The 16078-nt window shown below is 54.1% G+C and overlaps 3 protein-coding genes across 3 annotated transcripts; 1 reads left to right on the top strand and 2 right to left on the bottom strand.

The window, feature by feature from the left end:
• Nucleotides 1–886: 886 nt before the first annotated feature.
• COG8 (component of oligomeric golgi complex 8) lies at nucleotides 887–4368 on the bottom strand. The gene is made up of 5 exons (XM_030582093.1): nucleotides 3950–4368; nucleotides 3511–3718; nucleotides 2475–3293; nucleotides 1938–2106; nucleotides 887–1646 (listed from the first exon to the last, which is right to left on the bottom strand). Exons 1-5 carry the CDS (start codon nucleotides 4276–4278, stop codon nucleotides 1369–1371), a joined length of 1803 nt encoding a protein of 600 aa, XP_030437953.1. The 5' UTR covers nucleotides 4279–4368; the 3' UTR covers nucleotides 887–1368.
• A 102-nt stretch (nucleotides 4369–4470) lies between these two features.
• NIP7 (nucleolar pre-rRNA processing protein NIP7) lies at nucleotides 4471–7648 on the top strand. Its single transcript, XM_030582100.1, has 5 exons — nucleotides 4471–4611; nucleotides 5000–5086; nucleotides 5397–5535; nucleotides 7043–7183; nucleotides 7304–7648. The coding sequence occupies exons 1-5, from the start codon at nucleotides 4556–4558 to the stop codon at nucleotides 7421–7423; spliced, it is 543 nt and encodes a 180-aa protein (XP_030437960.1). The 5' UTR covers nucleotides 4471–4555; the 3' UTR covers nucleotides 7424–7648.
• Nucleotides 7649–8055: 407 nt separating this feature from the next.
• On the bottom strand, nucleotides 8056–16033 carry TMED6 (transmembrane p24 trafficking protein 6). The gene is made up of 4 exons (XM_030582098.1): nucleotides 14245–16033; nucleotides 11000–11126; nucleotides 10533–10684; nucleotides 8056–8657 (listed from the first exon to the last, which is right to left on the bottom strand). The coding sequence occupies exons 1-4, from the start codon at nucleotides 14458–14460 to the stop codon at nucleotides 8424–8426; spliced, it is 729 nt and encodes a 242-aa protein (XP_030437958.1). The 5' UTR covers nucleotides 14461–16033; the 3' UTR covers nucleotides 8056–8423.
• Nucleotides 16034–16078: the final 45 nt, after the last annotated feature.

The following is a 16078-nucleotide window of genomic DNA, read 5'->3' on the forward strand; positions in this document are numbered from 1 at the left end:
CCAAGGGCGGGGGCAGGGATTAGAGGGGTTTGCAGGGGGGTTGCAACCACTCCGGGACGGGGGGGGCAGGGGAGGTCCAGCCTGGGGGCTGCAGCGTTCCCCCACTTGAGGCACTGCGGCAGACAAGGGCAACTGCAGGGCACCCCCCTGTGGAGAGCAAGAGCAGCCCCCTGCCATGGTCTCTGGGGGCTGCAAGGAGATTCATCCAGGCCCCTGCCCCCCACTGTGGGGAAATGGGGTGTCACATCCCTTGACACAACAGCAGGTCGGGGATAGATCTGCTCCATAGACCAGAGGCTGCTGGGTGGCCTCTCCCCACCTCCCATGTCACCCAGGGCTCTACACTTTCCAAGGGAGGGGAGGAGGCAGGGGAGGGGCATGCCCCAGGCCCCACATTCATGCTTCTCGCCCTCCAGTTGCCCCAGCCCTGCTCCAAGCCCTCAACTACCAGCCCTCCACCACCCTCTGCTTGAACCCACCCCCCGGCAGCACAGGGGGCACAAGCCTTCCCACCTGGACTGAGCCCCAAGCTGAAGGTTCCAGAAAGCCAGTTCTCCATTCACGCAGCGAGCACATGGAAAGAAAAAACAAAAACCCAGAGGCACCTGAGAGCCTTCCAAGTGCCAGCTCCAGCTTGTACCCCACTCAGCCATGCCCTGAGATGGCCTGTACGCCACTGCACCTCCTTCCCCGCAGTGCAAAATACACTGGCCGTTGCCTCTTGAGCTACCCAAGGTTTGAGCCCAAAGCTCAGAGGGGGTAAAAGCAGCAGCTGAGCATCTGTGAATATCTTCAACAGCTGAGGCCTTGTCAGGCTGCGGAGGGAAATGACAGCCCCTAGCAGCTGCTTGCAGCCAAGGCTGGAGGGGGAAGCAGGCACAGCACCGAACACACAAATGAGCTTTATGTACACAATGATCAGCCTTTCTCAGAGGTATTTACATCATTGAACCTGCTCTCCATATCAGAAAGCATTGACTCTCTTTCTACTACAGGCTGTAGAGGGCCTGGGTCCAGCCTCCTTCCACGCAGGCCCAGCCCAAGAGACCTGCAGGGGCCCTTGCCCACACGCGACGGTTACAGTGAAGACAAGGAAGCAGTTACAGCTGATGCAGCCTGTAACCCTCTGTACAGTTCCCATCAGCAGCCACAGCCAGTGCTGCTGCTCATCTCCATCCACACCCCACACGCAGTGCCATTGTTCAATACCAGTGCTGCTGCTCATCTCCATCCACACCCCACATGCAGTGCCACTGTTCAATACCAGTGCTGCTACGTGCAAGACTCCCACAGGCTTCTGCAGAGGCCAGAATCACTCAGTATATGCACACAGCACGGTGGGCAGGCTGGGGCAGTCCCCTCCCTCTGTTAGGTTGTGGCTACTGGGACATCAGGCTGCAGAACAGCCATTGTGTTCACGCTGCTCTCCTCTCCAGCCACCGGAGGCAGCTGCACACTAGGTTCCACTCCCTGCTCTGGCCCTGGAATTTCTGGTGCAGGTGCAAGGCTCTCCTGGGCCAGTTCCTTCTCATCTGGAGTGAACATGGCGTCTCTCTTTGGCAGGACGAAGGCGAGTGGCTCCTTGATCACATTGACGTCCACACAGCCAAGGCTGCCATACTTGTGCAGCTGAGTGGGAGGAACACCTGGCCAAGAGAGCAGAGAGTTAACTCACCCAGAGCCCACCTGGAAAGGGACATGGAGACAGTGACAACATCACACAGCGCAGGCAGGGATCCTTGTGGACTGTTGGACTTCACTGGGGGAGCTCTAGGCACTCCAGCCAACGGATGTCCCATGGGAACCAGAGCAGGGCAGTGAAGGAGTCCAAGACAAGGGTCTCTGGGACTCACCCTGCTCAGCAGATATGCCCTGGCTCTGCATGAGAGCAGGCACTTCCCTCATACTTCTCTGCTGAGGGAAGAAGGAATTCTTACCCAGGGTCTGTGCTATCTGGGCTGGGGGAAAGAGCACGTGGAGGCAACGGTTAAGATAGGGGAGCAGGTCTTCCACAAACACCGTACAGAACTGAGCAAAAAGCTCCTGCTCCCGGCTGCTGAAAGCCGCCTCCTCTGCCCGGTGAAAAGCCAAGATTGTTTGAGTCACCTGCAGGAAGGAGAGAGAGAGTGAGCGCGTAAGCACTTTCAGTTCCTCATCCTGCTACCTCCACCCTTGGCGGCAGCACCAAACAGCCCCACATTCCCCAAGCTGCTCAGAGTGCTGGGACTGGCCCTGGAGAGCAGCCACTGACACACCACCTTGCCCTACACAGTTCATCTTCTGATGCTGGACCCCGAGTCTGATTCAGTTGCCCAATTGTAGGGGAAATGCAGGGGAGGAGAAAGGGGCTCATTCAGCCAACAGGAAGTGGGTGCAGAAGGAAACAGCAAGATCTATCCTTGGCATTCTGACAGCCGGGTACAAATTGCTGAAATAGAGAGAAACGGCCTTGCCCTGTCAGGTGCCTGCCTCACCTTGCCCAGGGCAACCTCCAGGGAAGTTGTTACATCCTGGGCAAGAGCCACAGGGCAGCAGAGACGCAAGTCATTGAAGGCAACCAGAATATTGTTCAGGAAGCAGGCAAGAGGTGGGAAGTCCAGCAGCACCATGGGAGGCTGCAGGGTTCCTGGCTGGGTGCTTGGCACTGCCACAGGGATGGTGCTGCCCAGGACAGCAGGAGCAGAGATCAGCGTGTAGGAGTTCATCTCATCTTGGAATTTGTCCACTGCTTCCTGAATCGCCTTCTTGAAAGTGCCAAATGCAACTTGCTGGAAGACTGGGGCCAGCTGGCCCCGGAAATCAGCTCCCACCCTGCTAAAGGACAGGCCAAAGTACATGCACTGACCCAACAGCGAGTCCAAGCGGCTGCCCACTCCCCGCTGGAGGTCACTGTCCAGAACCTGCAGGAATTGTGAAACCTTCTGCAGCACCCAGCCATGGAAGATGGCACTCTCATTGACCACATGCTCGCCGGGAGGCAGCAGCGGCTCCTCATCCGAGAAGATGGCGCGATACTGTGTGATGATGTCAAAGAGATGGACGCGGCAGGCCTCGATGGTCTTGGTGATGTGGAAATAGGGGTCGTCATCAGGGATAGAGGCTTGGATGGAGTGGAGCCAGGCGTCCCGGGCCTGCAGAAACTTGATGCGCAGTTCGGCCTCCGTGAACACATCCATGCGCCGCAAGTAGCCAATGACACGCAGGCAAGCTGGCAGCTGGATAGTAGTGCGCAGTTGCTGGATCAAGTGATTCAGCATCAGCTGTGAAGACTGATGCACTTCGTCCACAATACCCTAGAGGCAGGGGGAGAGAGAGACCTCATTTAGGAGACAGTCCTCCACAGCCTCACGCTCCATGCCGCAAACATTACACCCCCAAACCACACTCCTCTCGGACCAAGACCCCACCCGCTGCATGGAGGCCAGCTGACCCAGCCAGCCACCATCTGAGGAGCTCATCCCATGCCCAGGGGCTGCAGCCCCCAGCATGGGCAGCACTGTTGGGACAAACCTGGATGACTGGGATGGAGGAGTGTTTCCTCTCCAGCCGGCGCACGTAAGCAGCGAGCTCCAGCGCCTCCTCGTAGTAGCTGTTACGGACGCAGGTGTCCATCAGCTGCGGGATCTCCAGGATCTCCAGGATCTCCGTGTGCCGGTTCAGGGTCAGGCTGTTCATGCGGCGGCTGGAGGCGATTTCCTCAGCGTCCCGCAAAAAGCTCCTGCCAGAGGGAAGGAGAACTCAGCCCCGCGCAAATCTCCACCAGGCCCCGCCCCTGCCCTCGCCCCCAGGGCCCGCGGCCCCGCCCCCAACCCCACCCCCCGGGCCCAAGGCCCCGCCCCCTGCAACCCCCGGGCCCAAGGCCCCGCCCCCTGCAACCCCACCCCCGGGCCCGCGGCCCCGCCCCCAGCCCCGCCCCCTGCACCCCCCGCGGCCCCGCCCCCGGGCCCACCTGCAGCTCTCCTGGAAGCCGGGCAGCCGCCCCAGGAGCCGGGCCAGGCCGCGCTCGATGCCCCCGAAGCCGCGGCCCGTCTCGCTGGTGCACTCGGCCGAGCGGATGAAGGTCTTGTAGTGGGCGAAGGCCAAGTGCCGCGTCTGGGCGGCGGCCAGCGCCCGCTCCTCGGCCAGGCGGCCCGGCTCGCGGCCCAGCGCCTCCAGCCCCAGCCCCGCCAGCTCCGCCAGGTACCCGGCCAGCTCCGGCCCCGGCCCCGGCCCCGGCGCCCCGCGGAACAGCCAGGCCAGCAGGCTGGCCTCCTCCAGCGCCGCGCCGGCCGCCGCCATCTTGGGGAGAGCGCCACGGCACGCAGGACTCTATGGTGGGGGACACTCTACCCGCCGCTCGGCAACTCTACTGCTCTGGAGAGACTTGGTCTAGCGCCCCCTACAGCGCCGCGAACCCAGCCCCGGAGCGCGGGGCCCGCCGCGACCGCCGGACTCTGTGGCCCCACCCCCGGGGCGGAGGACGCTCTACTGGCCCAGGGCCGTTTCCGGTTCCGGGCTTTCCCCTCCCCCACGTGGCGCCGTGCCCTGACCGAGCCCGGAGCTGCCGGGTGCGGCGATGCGGCCCCTCACGCAGGAGGAGACCCGGGCCCTGTTCGAGAAGCTCGCGAAATAGTGAGGGGGGCGGGGTGACGCGGGGGGGCTGGGCCGAGAGGGGGCTGGCCCGGGGGGGGAGGGGGCGGCTGGGCTGGGGGCTGGGGTAGCCGGGGGGGGAGGCTGGGGCTAAGGGGGCGGCTGGGCTGGGGGCTGGGGTAGCCGGGGGGGAGGGGGCGGCTGGGCGGAGATGGGGCCGGCCCGGGGGGGGAGGGGGCAGCTGGGCGGAGAGGGGGCTGGCCCGGGGGGGGAGGGGGCGGCTGGGCCGAGAGGGGGCTGGGCTGGGGTAGCCGGAGGGGGAGGGGCGGCTGGGCCGGGGGCTGGGCGTGGGCCCGGCCTGGCAGGGGGGCTGGTGACCCCCCCGGTGGCCTGTCCCAGGGCCCACCGCTCATGGTCTCTCTCCCCGCAGCATCGGCGAGAACATCCAGCTGCTGGTGGACCGGCCCGACGGCTCCTACTGTTTCCGCCTGCACAAGGACCGCGTTTACTACGTCAGGTGGGTGGCGCAGCCGGGCTGCAGAGTCCCCGGCCACAAGCGCAGGCTCCGCAGCTGCCATTGAAGTGACCAGTTCTGCAGACTGGGCCCCTGCTGCCTCAGGGCAGGGATTGGCCCCAGGGCGCTCTGTCTCCTGGGCCTTTCCTGGAGAGTGCGGGGCTGATGCTTCTTGGGACTGCAGCTCTTCATGCCCTGCCCATCGGTGCCTCTGGCTAACAGTGGGGTGCCTGGTGCTGGTTAAACTTTCTCTTTTAGGTCTTGAGGTTCTCTGAGAACTAATCACATGTTGGCTGCATTTGCTCTTTCCTAGTGAGAGAATCTTGAAGGTGGCGACCAGTATCCCTGGGGACAAGCTGGTGGCACTGGGCACCTGCTTTGGGAAGTTCACCAAGACCGCGAAGTTCCGGCTCCACGTCACTGCCCTGGATTACCTTGCTCCCTATGCCAAGGTGAGAGGCTTGCTAAGGAGCAGCTTTCAGGCAGCAACCTGATCCTTGGTCATGTTTAGCAGCGCTGGTGTGCTGTGTTCCCTGTAAGCTGCTCACTTGAGCAGCCCAGGAGCGATTTAAGTGCTGCTCAGCTGATTAGCACAGTGGCAGCATGTGCTCAGGTGCCCCTACTCACACCTTGCTCCATTCTGCAGCTGCTCCCAGGACCCTCCTGTTGGCTGTGCAGAGCAGAGCCAGGGTGGGGGAGGAGGGTGCTGATCCCCCTTCCCCAGCACCCCATCTCTGCAGGGCCGAGGGGACACAGCCTGGCTCAGGACTCAGAGCTTGTGTAGGAAAGGGTGAGTGACTGAATGCCTTTCTAAAAGAGAGAGTGCACTGTTTCTGAGCCTTCCCCAGCAGCCAGCTCACACAGTCTCTGTCTCTCTCCCCACCCATGTGCCCCATCTCCACAGAGCAGGGCAGGGGAGAGGAGAGGAGACAACAAGGCTCAGGACAGAGCAGGAGAGCTTTCTGTGAGTGCTGTAAAGACAGCATGGAGCATCTCTCAAAAAATTTCCTAGCAGCCAGTACACACACCGTCTGTGTCATGCACCTCCCAACATATATTTATATTGTTACTTCTTGCAATGCACATATATTCTCTGTTATTCTTTCAAAGTGTGTTATTTTAGTGTTTTGACTGGTCTATGCATTTCATCACTTTTTTGTCTTACTACTGAAAGAATTAATTTAAGTGTGAGTTCTAAAATGCCTAACCTGTCCTGGCTAGAGTAATTATCCCTATTTAACTTTTTAAAAAATATATTTAGGTATTTTGTTCCTACTGGTGCACATCTGCACATAACATTTATTCTGCACTTGGATGGAAAAAATTAGAGGGAATGTTGCTGGTGAGGGGCTAGGGGAAGGTTGTAATATGTCTGCAGCCCCTGTAGCTAACCAAGAGGGACCAGTTCTTTGTACTCATTTGCTCTTGTGTTACCCATATCCCCTACCCTGTGTCTCAAGCTTGTATGCATGGAGTGTGTCTGATAGATTTGTACAGTGCCCAGGACAGTGGGGATGTGATCCTGTTTGGGATCTTTAGGTGCTACTCACAACTACTTACTGCTAGTATTTCCCTCCCTACTCGCTCCCCTTGTGGCCCTGGAGCTCTCCAGTCTCAAGTGTCTGCTTTCTGGCTCACCCTATACTGGGGCTCCACCTAGCTGCATGAAGTAATCTGCTTCCCTGGCACTAACCCCTGCTAGCCTCAGGCTCTGGTCCCCTTACATAGCTGCATGAAGAACAAAAGGAAACAATGGACTGTTTCAGGTTGTCCCTGTTGTCTCCCATGCCCCGGATACGCTACTTGAGCCTTGCTTCATAAGGTGGGATCACCTGTGTCTCTACCCTTGTGCCCAGTTGTAAGAGGAATAACCCTGTATGTTCAGCAATTCGTTTAACTTGTGAAGATCTGGGTGAGCAACTGCTGTGCCTCCTGAGGATGAGTGCCTCTCTCTTGCAGTATAAAGTGTGGGTGAAACCTGGCGCAGAACAGTCCTTCCTTTATGGGAACCACGTGCTGAAATCTGGCCTAGGCCGCATCACCGAGAACACAGCTCAGTACCAGGGAGTGGTGGTGTATTCCATGGCTGATGTTCCCCTGGTAAGTGACAGTGCTGGTAGGGGAGTGGATTGTTCTTCAGACAAGGGTGATGAACTTGCTTTGAGCAGAGTGGTATTGATACAAGCGGGTGCCTGAGTTTCACTATTCTTAATTCCTCAGGGTTTTGGAGTAGCGGCGAAGTCTACCCAGGACTGTCGGAAAGTGGACCCCATGGCGATCGTAGTGTTTCATCAGGCTGATGTTGGGGAGTACGTGCGGCATGAGGAGACACTTACTTAAAGGGCTGCCAGCTGCACATGCCAAGAATGGAGCATGTTGTGAAATCAGAATTCACAGCAGCAGCGAGCAGCTCTACAGGCTGCTGTGGAGGATTACAGACCAGTCTACCTGTGACTTAGTCATACTCTTGTGAGCTCTGAGGAGTGCTTGTCCTAGCCTGAAGAGGAGACAAGGATTATATAAAACTTGTTTTCTATCTAATAAAAACCATGTTGGTGTGACCTCGTGAAAGAACTCAGCTACCTGGTCCTAAGCCCTGCCCAGACTAAAGGCAGTTCTCAGTAGTAGCTGCTGAGGGGGGTAGATCACCTTAGTGCAGCTACCTACTCCCTCCATGGGTGCTAGGGCAACCTGGAAATTGGGTGTAGCAGGAGACTGAGGTGAACACAACTGTTTCAGTTAACAGGAATAGAGTGATTCCTCCCCTCCCCCAGGGTTGTTTCTGCCTTTTTCCCCAACAGAGACCCAAGTCCAGCAGGAGTGGGAGCATACAGGGTTGTGCCACTGGAGGAGGACATGACCACACAACCAGGGCAAAGCAGAAGCAGTGTAGGTGAGTGCTGTAGCAGTGGCTTCCGCAGCAGGGAGCAGCCCTGGTTCCTAGAGGAGGGTAGATTCAGACAGGACAGTGCTTGCATGGTATGAACTGTGTGTTTTATTTATAATACGTGAACATGATTTTCAAGCCATTTCACTATTAGACCATTGGACAGATTAGGCCTAAACTAGCAGTGAACCATCCTCTCTCCCTCCCCCCAAATGAATCTTGTACTAGAGGCTGAGTAGAGAATAAAGAGCCAGCTGGACACTAGGGCACTAAGGGGAATTCTGTTCCTGAAAAATCCCTGTCCCGCTCCTTCCACAGGCAGGATCTCCCTTTCTTCCATGGAGGCAGAGGGGAGAAAGGATGAGATGGAGTTCAGTGTGTTCTGTGGTGTTACAGGCCTGTCCTTTGGTCCTTCCTGCTGCATGGGTCCAGCAGCGGTGTAGGCCAGAGGCCTTAGCACCTCGGTTTGTTGGTGGCAGTAGTGGGATGGACATTGAAGAGCCGCTTTAGGAAATACAGCTGCAGGACACCCGAGAGGACAATGATGAGGCTCTGAGCTAGTGACCACCAGTTCACGTAGTTATAGTTGGACTGAAGGATGAAGTAGTCAGCTGCTTTCCTCATCCGGGCAAAGTTATAAAAGCGCCACATGTGGAAGACATGGGCCTGCAGCTTACGGGTGCTCTCCTGCAATGAGCACAAGCACAGGTAATGAAATCCTTCTCCCAACCCTCAATTAGACTGTGGAACTCTATGCCACCAGGTATCACTGAGGCCAAGGACTTAGCATGAACAATGGTATCCACTGGATCTGGCCAATTGTTTTGGAAGAGCTTTAACTATGTACTTCAGGGCTTCAGACAACCTCTAGTGAGGGGGGTTGGGATGAAAACCTTTGTGGGGACATTATCCCACATCTGCCTTCTGCTAGGTTCCTTGAATATTCCTGTGAAGTATCTGGTGCTGGCCACTGTCAGGCAGGATCCAGGGGTGGAGGGACCTTTGGGCTGATCTGGTACAGCAGTTGCTAAGTTCCTATGAGAACCAGTAAGGGGAAGAATGGAAGCCCTGCAGATCTCCCCCAGAGCCTGCAGGAACAGATCTTTCACCATTTGGGATTGAATGATGAGCAGAACAGGAGCCTGACGACTGCACTCCATCCAGATCCCCGGCAGACAGCCCCATCCAACTTCACATGCCCCACTCACTTAAACCTCTCCCTCAGCCACCCTTCCTGTTTTCACCCAACCCCGTGGCCAAAAGCACCACTGTATTCACACACTACACGTACTATGTGTTGAACATAGGCCCTGTGAAGTATCTGGAAGTTAATAACTTGCTTGTCAATATCCTGGTGAGATGTACACAGCAACATGATATGTAGAGTTATGAATTCCCCAGTACGGTGGTGATAGCACAGCCATGGCTGGGCAAAAGTTGTTTAGAACAGACCTGTTTAACACAGGAATGTGCACACCTCAATTTAGATCCAAGGAGTAAACAGGGTCCTTGAGACAACAAAAGGGGGAAAATGGCAGGAGACAAGCTGAATTTCAGCATATACTGGGGAGAAGAATGAGCATAGAGCCACTTTCACCACCAGTCTCCATGTCGCCACCTTTAGAGTTTGAATAAACTTTGCTTTGAGGGTTAATCCTCAGAAGAATTCACTTCAGAAGGGGGCTGGACTATAAAAGCAAGGGGCAAAACCACCCAAAGCTCTCCCTGCCGCTCTCACCAAGGTGACAAAGGAGCCAGTCCTTTGACTTTAGGAGAGATCCTGACCTGAGAATTTGGTCAGCAGTTTTGCTAAGGATTTTATCTTCAACCAAGTCTAGCTTGTTCAGTTTTAGCAATTAGACAGTGCTTTATCTTGTTTTCTTGTAACCATTTCTGACTTTAATGCCTTATACTTGTACTCACCTAAAATGTCTTTAAAAAATAAAATGAGTTTCTTTAACTACAATCAGAACTAATCCAATGCTGTGTTTGAACTGAATTGTTTGGGTAACTCAAGATAGCAAACTTGAGTATTGAGGGGCAATGGAGTTCTGATACCTGAACTGCTCAGCAGAGGGCTGGACAGCACAGAACACATTTTGGGGAAAATTCAGGACTGGGGGTGTGTTGGGGTCACCCTGCAGGTAGTAACCAAGCCAGAAGGTGACTGGAGTGTTGCCAATAGGCTACTGGGCCAGTTGGCTATACACAGTCAAGGTGTGATCTGCATGTTGTTTGGTTGGCCCAGGTTGGAAGCTACAGCAGCAAAGCATTGTGAGGCCCCAAGGGCTACAGGGCAGGCAGTGACACAGCTACTCATTGATCTGGATTGCACCCCAGAATGTGACACCCCCTCATTCCTGGCTCTCTCCGGAGCCAAGTGTCTGACTGGTTTAACACTACTCCAGTTGCTGCCCCATGTATGTTCCCTAGGAGCAGCAGTTCTCCTTAGCTCCCCATTTACTTCCATGCACCTCATTTTCAAAACCAAGATGCCCGTTTGAGCTTGCCTCAGCCCTGCAATTGATTCCAGGGGAGCTGACAGTGCAAATAAAACATTACCTCAATTGCCTCCAGCGTGTCATTAATTTTCTTCCTTTCCATGTCTGCTGAGTTTTGCAGGTCAAAGCCTTCATAGAACACACCAAAGTTGAGATAAACCTGAACGACACCGAAATGGTTGAGCTGATTGCTCAAGCACAGCTGGTAAAAACCTGTAGAGGGAAGTGGTTCAAAGCATCAGAGGAGAGCAGCAGGTGCTGTGACAGTCAGACATTACCCCAAATCCTCTGCTCTGTTAGCTCCCATTTACCCCTTCTCTGCAGCAGAGACATGATCTCTCCAAGCTTAGCAGCTGCAGAAAAGCTTGGTTGCCTGTATAGTCAAATTCCGAGCTCGGGATCTCACATGCTGTGTCTAGCAAGACTAACAGGACTATGGCTCAGATCACTAACGATCTGCAGGCTGCCCTTGGACTGGAGTAGTGCAGCTCTCACATGGGCCAGAGACATAGCAGAGCTGACAAGAACCTGTCTCTTTGGTTGGGAAGTTCATCTGTCCTCGTACATCCTGGGACGTGCCCATTTGGAGGCCACTGGGATCGTTTGCAGTGGCCAAGACATGTCTGTCATGTCCAATTCCCGAAGTCCGTTGTACCTGAAGCCAAGAGACAATGAGCAGAATAAGGAACTTTGGGTGCAGCTCTGAGTTCTAGCAAAGAACAAGTGTCACGGAGTCACCGGGCGATGCTCTGGAACTGCTCCCCACCAAGCCAGGCAGGACTTTGGGGAACCTCCTCTCCCTTGGAGCAGACTTGTTCAGGGCAAGAAGCTCACACAGCTTCACCTCCTGGGTCTCTCCTTGGAGCATTCAGCATCCTCTGCCCCTCCGTGTGCTTCCCACAGCGAATCCACCCCAGCGGGGTCCTGGGGAAGCCACCGGGTCCTGCACCCCCACTTTGCAGTCAGACGTGACTCTCAGCCAGCCAGTAAAACAGAAGGTTTATTGGACAACAGGAACACAGGTTACAGCAGAGCTTGCAGGCACAGTCAGGACCCCTCCACCGAGTCCTTCTGGGCTTTCAGGGTGCTTGGATCCTAGCTAGGATACCCTGAATTCCACCCACACAGCCCCAAGCCCAAACTCAAACTGCTTCCCTCCTGCCACTCCCTTCCTTTGTCCCCTTCCCGGGCAAAGGGGTTGACCTTTTCCCCTCCCTTACCTAGCTCAGGTTACAGGCTCTGGCATCGTCCATCCCCTAAAGTCCTCCCCTGCTCTCCCACTCCCCACACAGACAGTCCCTACTCCATCACAACAAGCCTGACTGGTGCTGTCCTCGGAAATTCCCATGGGAACAGATTGGGCTGTGTTGCTTATAAAGGCAGCAAAGCCCATGCCTGTTCTCAGCAGCATCAACTACACAGCTAAACTCACCTCAAGTGGCTGCCCACAAGTTTACAGGAGCCGCAGCATCCTGAGCAAACCAGACAAGCTATGCAGAGGCACCATCTGGAGGAACAAGCACAGGACTGGGAAAGTCCTGGCTCTCCACAGAGCGTGTCGCTGGATGGTTCAGTTCCTGTCCGTGAAATGGGGAGAAAGCTACCACTCTACAGGATGAGAGATAAGAGCCTCCACCTGGCAGCTGAATGGTTTCCTGTGCACTCAGGCCTAGCTCCAGAGTACGCAGGCTCAGAAAGGAAGGCTGGGGCAAGGAGAACTGCCGAGTCTGCTTCTTCCTCTGCCCACATCAGTGCAAGGACACCAAGGATTTTGCCCAGTTTTGCGCTGTTCAATGTAATTCTCTCCCCAACCATTTGTGTACTGAGCCATGCCACGGCTAGTAGAGATCTGGCTAGCACAGGGCTGGCCCCCAAACACGTTCCATGGCTGGGCAGTGGATTCCCTTCCCTCTAGGTACAGTCAGTCCCCAGCAGGAGCTGTGTTAGGGTCCAAACCAGCCCTCCTTGCCCTTTCCGCATGCAGCAATCAGTGCTCCCAGCCACACACCTCCCTGCTTTGGAACAGGCTCAGAGAAGGGCGGGAGCACCTGGGGCTTGAATGCCAGCTCAAGCCGCAGAATCCTTGAACACCTCCAGCCCCTCTGCCTACAGCCCAGCTGCTTTGCTCCACACGCACCACAGATAAAGGGAGCAGCTGATAAACACAAATAGTGACAAGAATGCCAGGCACAAACTCCCACATCTACTTCAATCGGCCCAGTGTAAACAGAAGCTGGGAAGTCACAGGATTTAAGATAAGAGGATTAGAGGGCTCCATCCCAGGCGGGAGCCCAGTACCTAGTACTGGCAATACACAACCACATGGCAAGAGACCTTGGATACTCCTGCCACTCGCAGCCCAGGGGACAGGAAGGTCTCGTTGTGAGTGCTCAGCTGAGTCCAGGCACTGTGGAACCTCCTGCCCAGTGAAAATCCAACCAACACTGAATGCTGGCTACTAGCTCTCGCCCCTCTACTACCAACTTGGCCAAGTTGCCTAGCAACCTTTGAAACAGCACATTCTCCAGAACCAGGAGAAGGTCTTCTCCACTGAGGTCAAAGCCAAAGCCGGGAGTTGCCTGAAGTAATCACTAGTTGAACCTCTAATAGTCACCACAATACAATCAAGTTCAAGCTTCCTCAACAGAGGGGAGGGCCCCAGGAGAAGCATGGTGGGGCCTTAACCTTTAGGAAGGGGGAGTTTAAAAGAAATTTAATCAAAAAGTCCCTAAAAACAGAGTCCTTAAACTCAGCCTGGAGTGAGGTAACTAGAAGGCAGGCAACTCCTCTTAACAAAATAAACATGAAGGTGAGCTGGGGGGGGGCAGGGGGAAGAGTCTGGCTAATGAGGTTGAAGAGATTATTTGAGCCCCCTCTTGTTCAGGGGAAAGAAATCCAACTCCAGTGAAGTCAATAGAAAGGAGAGTAATCTATGGCATGAAGAGTGAAAATGGAAGTCAGGAAGGTTAAAAGGGGATATTTAAATGGCTGAGAAAAATCAGAACGTCTGTTCTCCCTCTCCTAACATAGAGGACATTCAGTGGAAAAAAAAAAAAAAAAAGAGCAAAATGCAAACTTAACATGAAGCAAACACTTCCACCTGAGACCAGACTGCGGAACACATTGCCAGAGGATGTTAGTGTGGCCAAGAACTTAGCAAGATTCAAAAAGGGATTGGGCATTTATGGGTAACAAGAATATCCAGAGTTATTCTAGTTAATGCTAACAACTTTTGGAAGAGACAATAAACCTCATGCTTCAGGATTTAAAACCCATCTCTAAGGAATTAGACACACCTCATCTGTGTGTGGGGAGGTGACGGGACGATCATCCCACACCTGCCTAATACAAGGCTGTTTCCATCTTCCTCTAAAGTATCTGGCTCTGGCCACTGCCAGAGATTGGGCACTGGACTAGAGGTCAACTCCTGTGTGCTACCAGGATAGAACACAGTACTTGTCACCTTCCTTCAAGGGATACAGCAAAACCAGAGGTGCTCAGAGGCAGGGATGGATGTTTTGAGGACAAGAATGGGACTGTTCAGTTCAAAGGAGACATTAGAAGGTACAAAATAGAGGCGTGGAGAAGGTAGATTGGGCACTCCTATTCATGTCCACTCAGCATACAAGAGCAAACAGACATTGAAAGTGAAAGGCAGCAAGTTGGTACAGAAGATACCATTTTTGAAGATTCTGAAGCCAGAAGGGACAGTTAGATCATTTAGCCTGATGAAGTCTTTAGCTAGTTGTTTGGAGCGGGTCCCCAGAACTCACCTCATAGCTGAAGTAGAAGTAGCCGCTCTGATGTGCAAACTGCCAGAAGCACTCTGTGCCACCTGCAGCGACAACAATGGCGAAATCATAGCGATCAGCTCCACGGAAGAGAGGCTGCTCACTGGAGCCACTCAGAGGCTCTGTCTTTGGGCTCCTGGCAGGGCCTGTCAGACTAAGCAGACCCACAATCACAGCCAAAGGAAAGAGTGGGACCATGCTGCCTTGTGAGCCTCCACCACTCTGGCTGGGGCAGAGCAGGAGCCTGGGTCCCAGAATGCAAAGGGATAATCATTAACTTCACTCCTCACTCCCCTGCTTTCACCAAACATTTTTCCTTCAGCACATAACACAGCTGCACTTATCCAAACACTGGGGCACTTGAAGGTTCAGCTCCTCAAGATAATCTCAGTGCAATTACCAGGCCTGCATGGGCAGCTGTGCAGTTTGTCCTCATTAGAGCTTAACAGTCTGAAACATTTTGTAAAACCCTGAAGTCCACTTTGAAGAAACATCACTAGGCACAAACGATCTTTCCTGGGGAACTGCCTGTTCTGGGGGCAGGCTGGGTGTCCTGCACTGACTTCTGTCTACAGCCTACACCATGGTCTGAAGGATGCTATTATAGTGATTAGTGCATTAAAACATTCCTAGAAACTTTATTTAGTACAAAAAATATAGTGATCACAGAGCAGCAATATGCCAGAGAAGAGACAGGGACTTGGCTACATGGGCTGTGTGTATCCTTCACTACCTTATGCTGCCATCCCATCTGCTGCTTAAAGATATGTCCTGTTCTTTGGCTGTGACTTCTCTTCTCTTATGGAGTCCATGGCAATGTCCTCGCTCTATAAATGGGGAAGGGGCACCACTGGCTGGAAAGTGTTCTATTGCATCAAGTGGGAGGCAAAGGGCTGGTATCGATTTTTGGATGTGGGATGATATTTATTCTCATGCCCCATACGGCACAAGGAAGAAAGCATCCCATGTTTCTCCCACTGACACTTATTAATCTGGTTTACTGTAACTGGCCCAAATGGAACTACTAAACAGGAACCATGGCTCTATTGAGACTTTGCCAAAGGCAGTGCTTCACAGCCAGGCCACTCAAGCACAGGGGAAAGTTTCAGAACAGAAGAAAATATAAAACAAACAGGGCAAAGGGCAGGGAGAAAGAGTCTGGCTAATAGCTAAGTTAAAGAGGTTACTTGAGCCACTTGTATCCAGACAGCAGGTTCCTCTGGCAAAGTTCCTTCCAGCAACTGCCAGTGCCAAAGGACACGGCTAAAACCAGCAGGGGACTTCTACCCAGCACCAATGACAACAGAAGCAGCTCCCAGGACCCCTGCTGTGGGGGTATTTCTGCAACTAGAACTGAAGGAAATTAAATGCATGAGTGTTGGTGGAAGTGAGGGGAAGATGATACATAAGTGCCTCTGAAATCCACCTATCCCTAATAAGCAGCAGCATCCCACCGGACAGGGGTACAAGACTTTCTGGCACTCTAATTCAGTTAGTTGCTGATGCAATGCTCCTGGCTTCAGCTGGCTCAGGAAGTGAATGCAGGATGAAATTCTGGTTGTTAACAGGGTGTCCCACAAAGCTGTCACTAGGCCACTGACCCAGGGATATGCCAAGCTTCTCCCTTTCCAAGGGGGAATATTTACCTCAGGAGGGAATGCTGGGGAGAGGCAAATCAAATTTGTTGCAATTGTTATATCTGCTTTATTTTAAATGATGGGTTCAGACATGGATCGGAATGGCACTAGAAGGCACAGCATGTCTGATGCCTGTCAGAGATCCCCAGAGACCTTTCAGAGATAATGCACTACTCCAG

Source organism: Gopherus evgoodei, chromosome 12, assembly GCF_007399415.2.
Source record: "Gopherus evgoodei ecotype Sinaloan lineage chromosome 12, rGopEvg1_v1.p, whole genome shotgun sequence".
NCBI lineage: Eukaryota > Metazoa > Chordata > Testudines > Testudinidae > Gopherus > Gopherus evgoodei.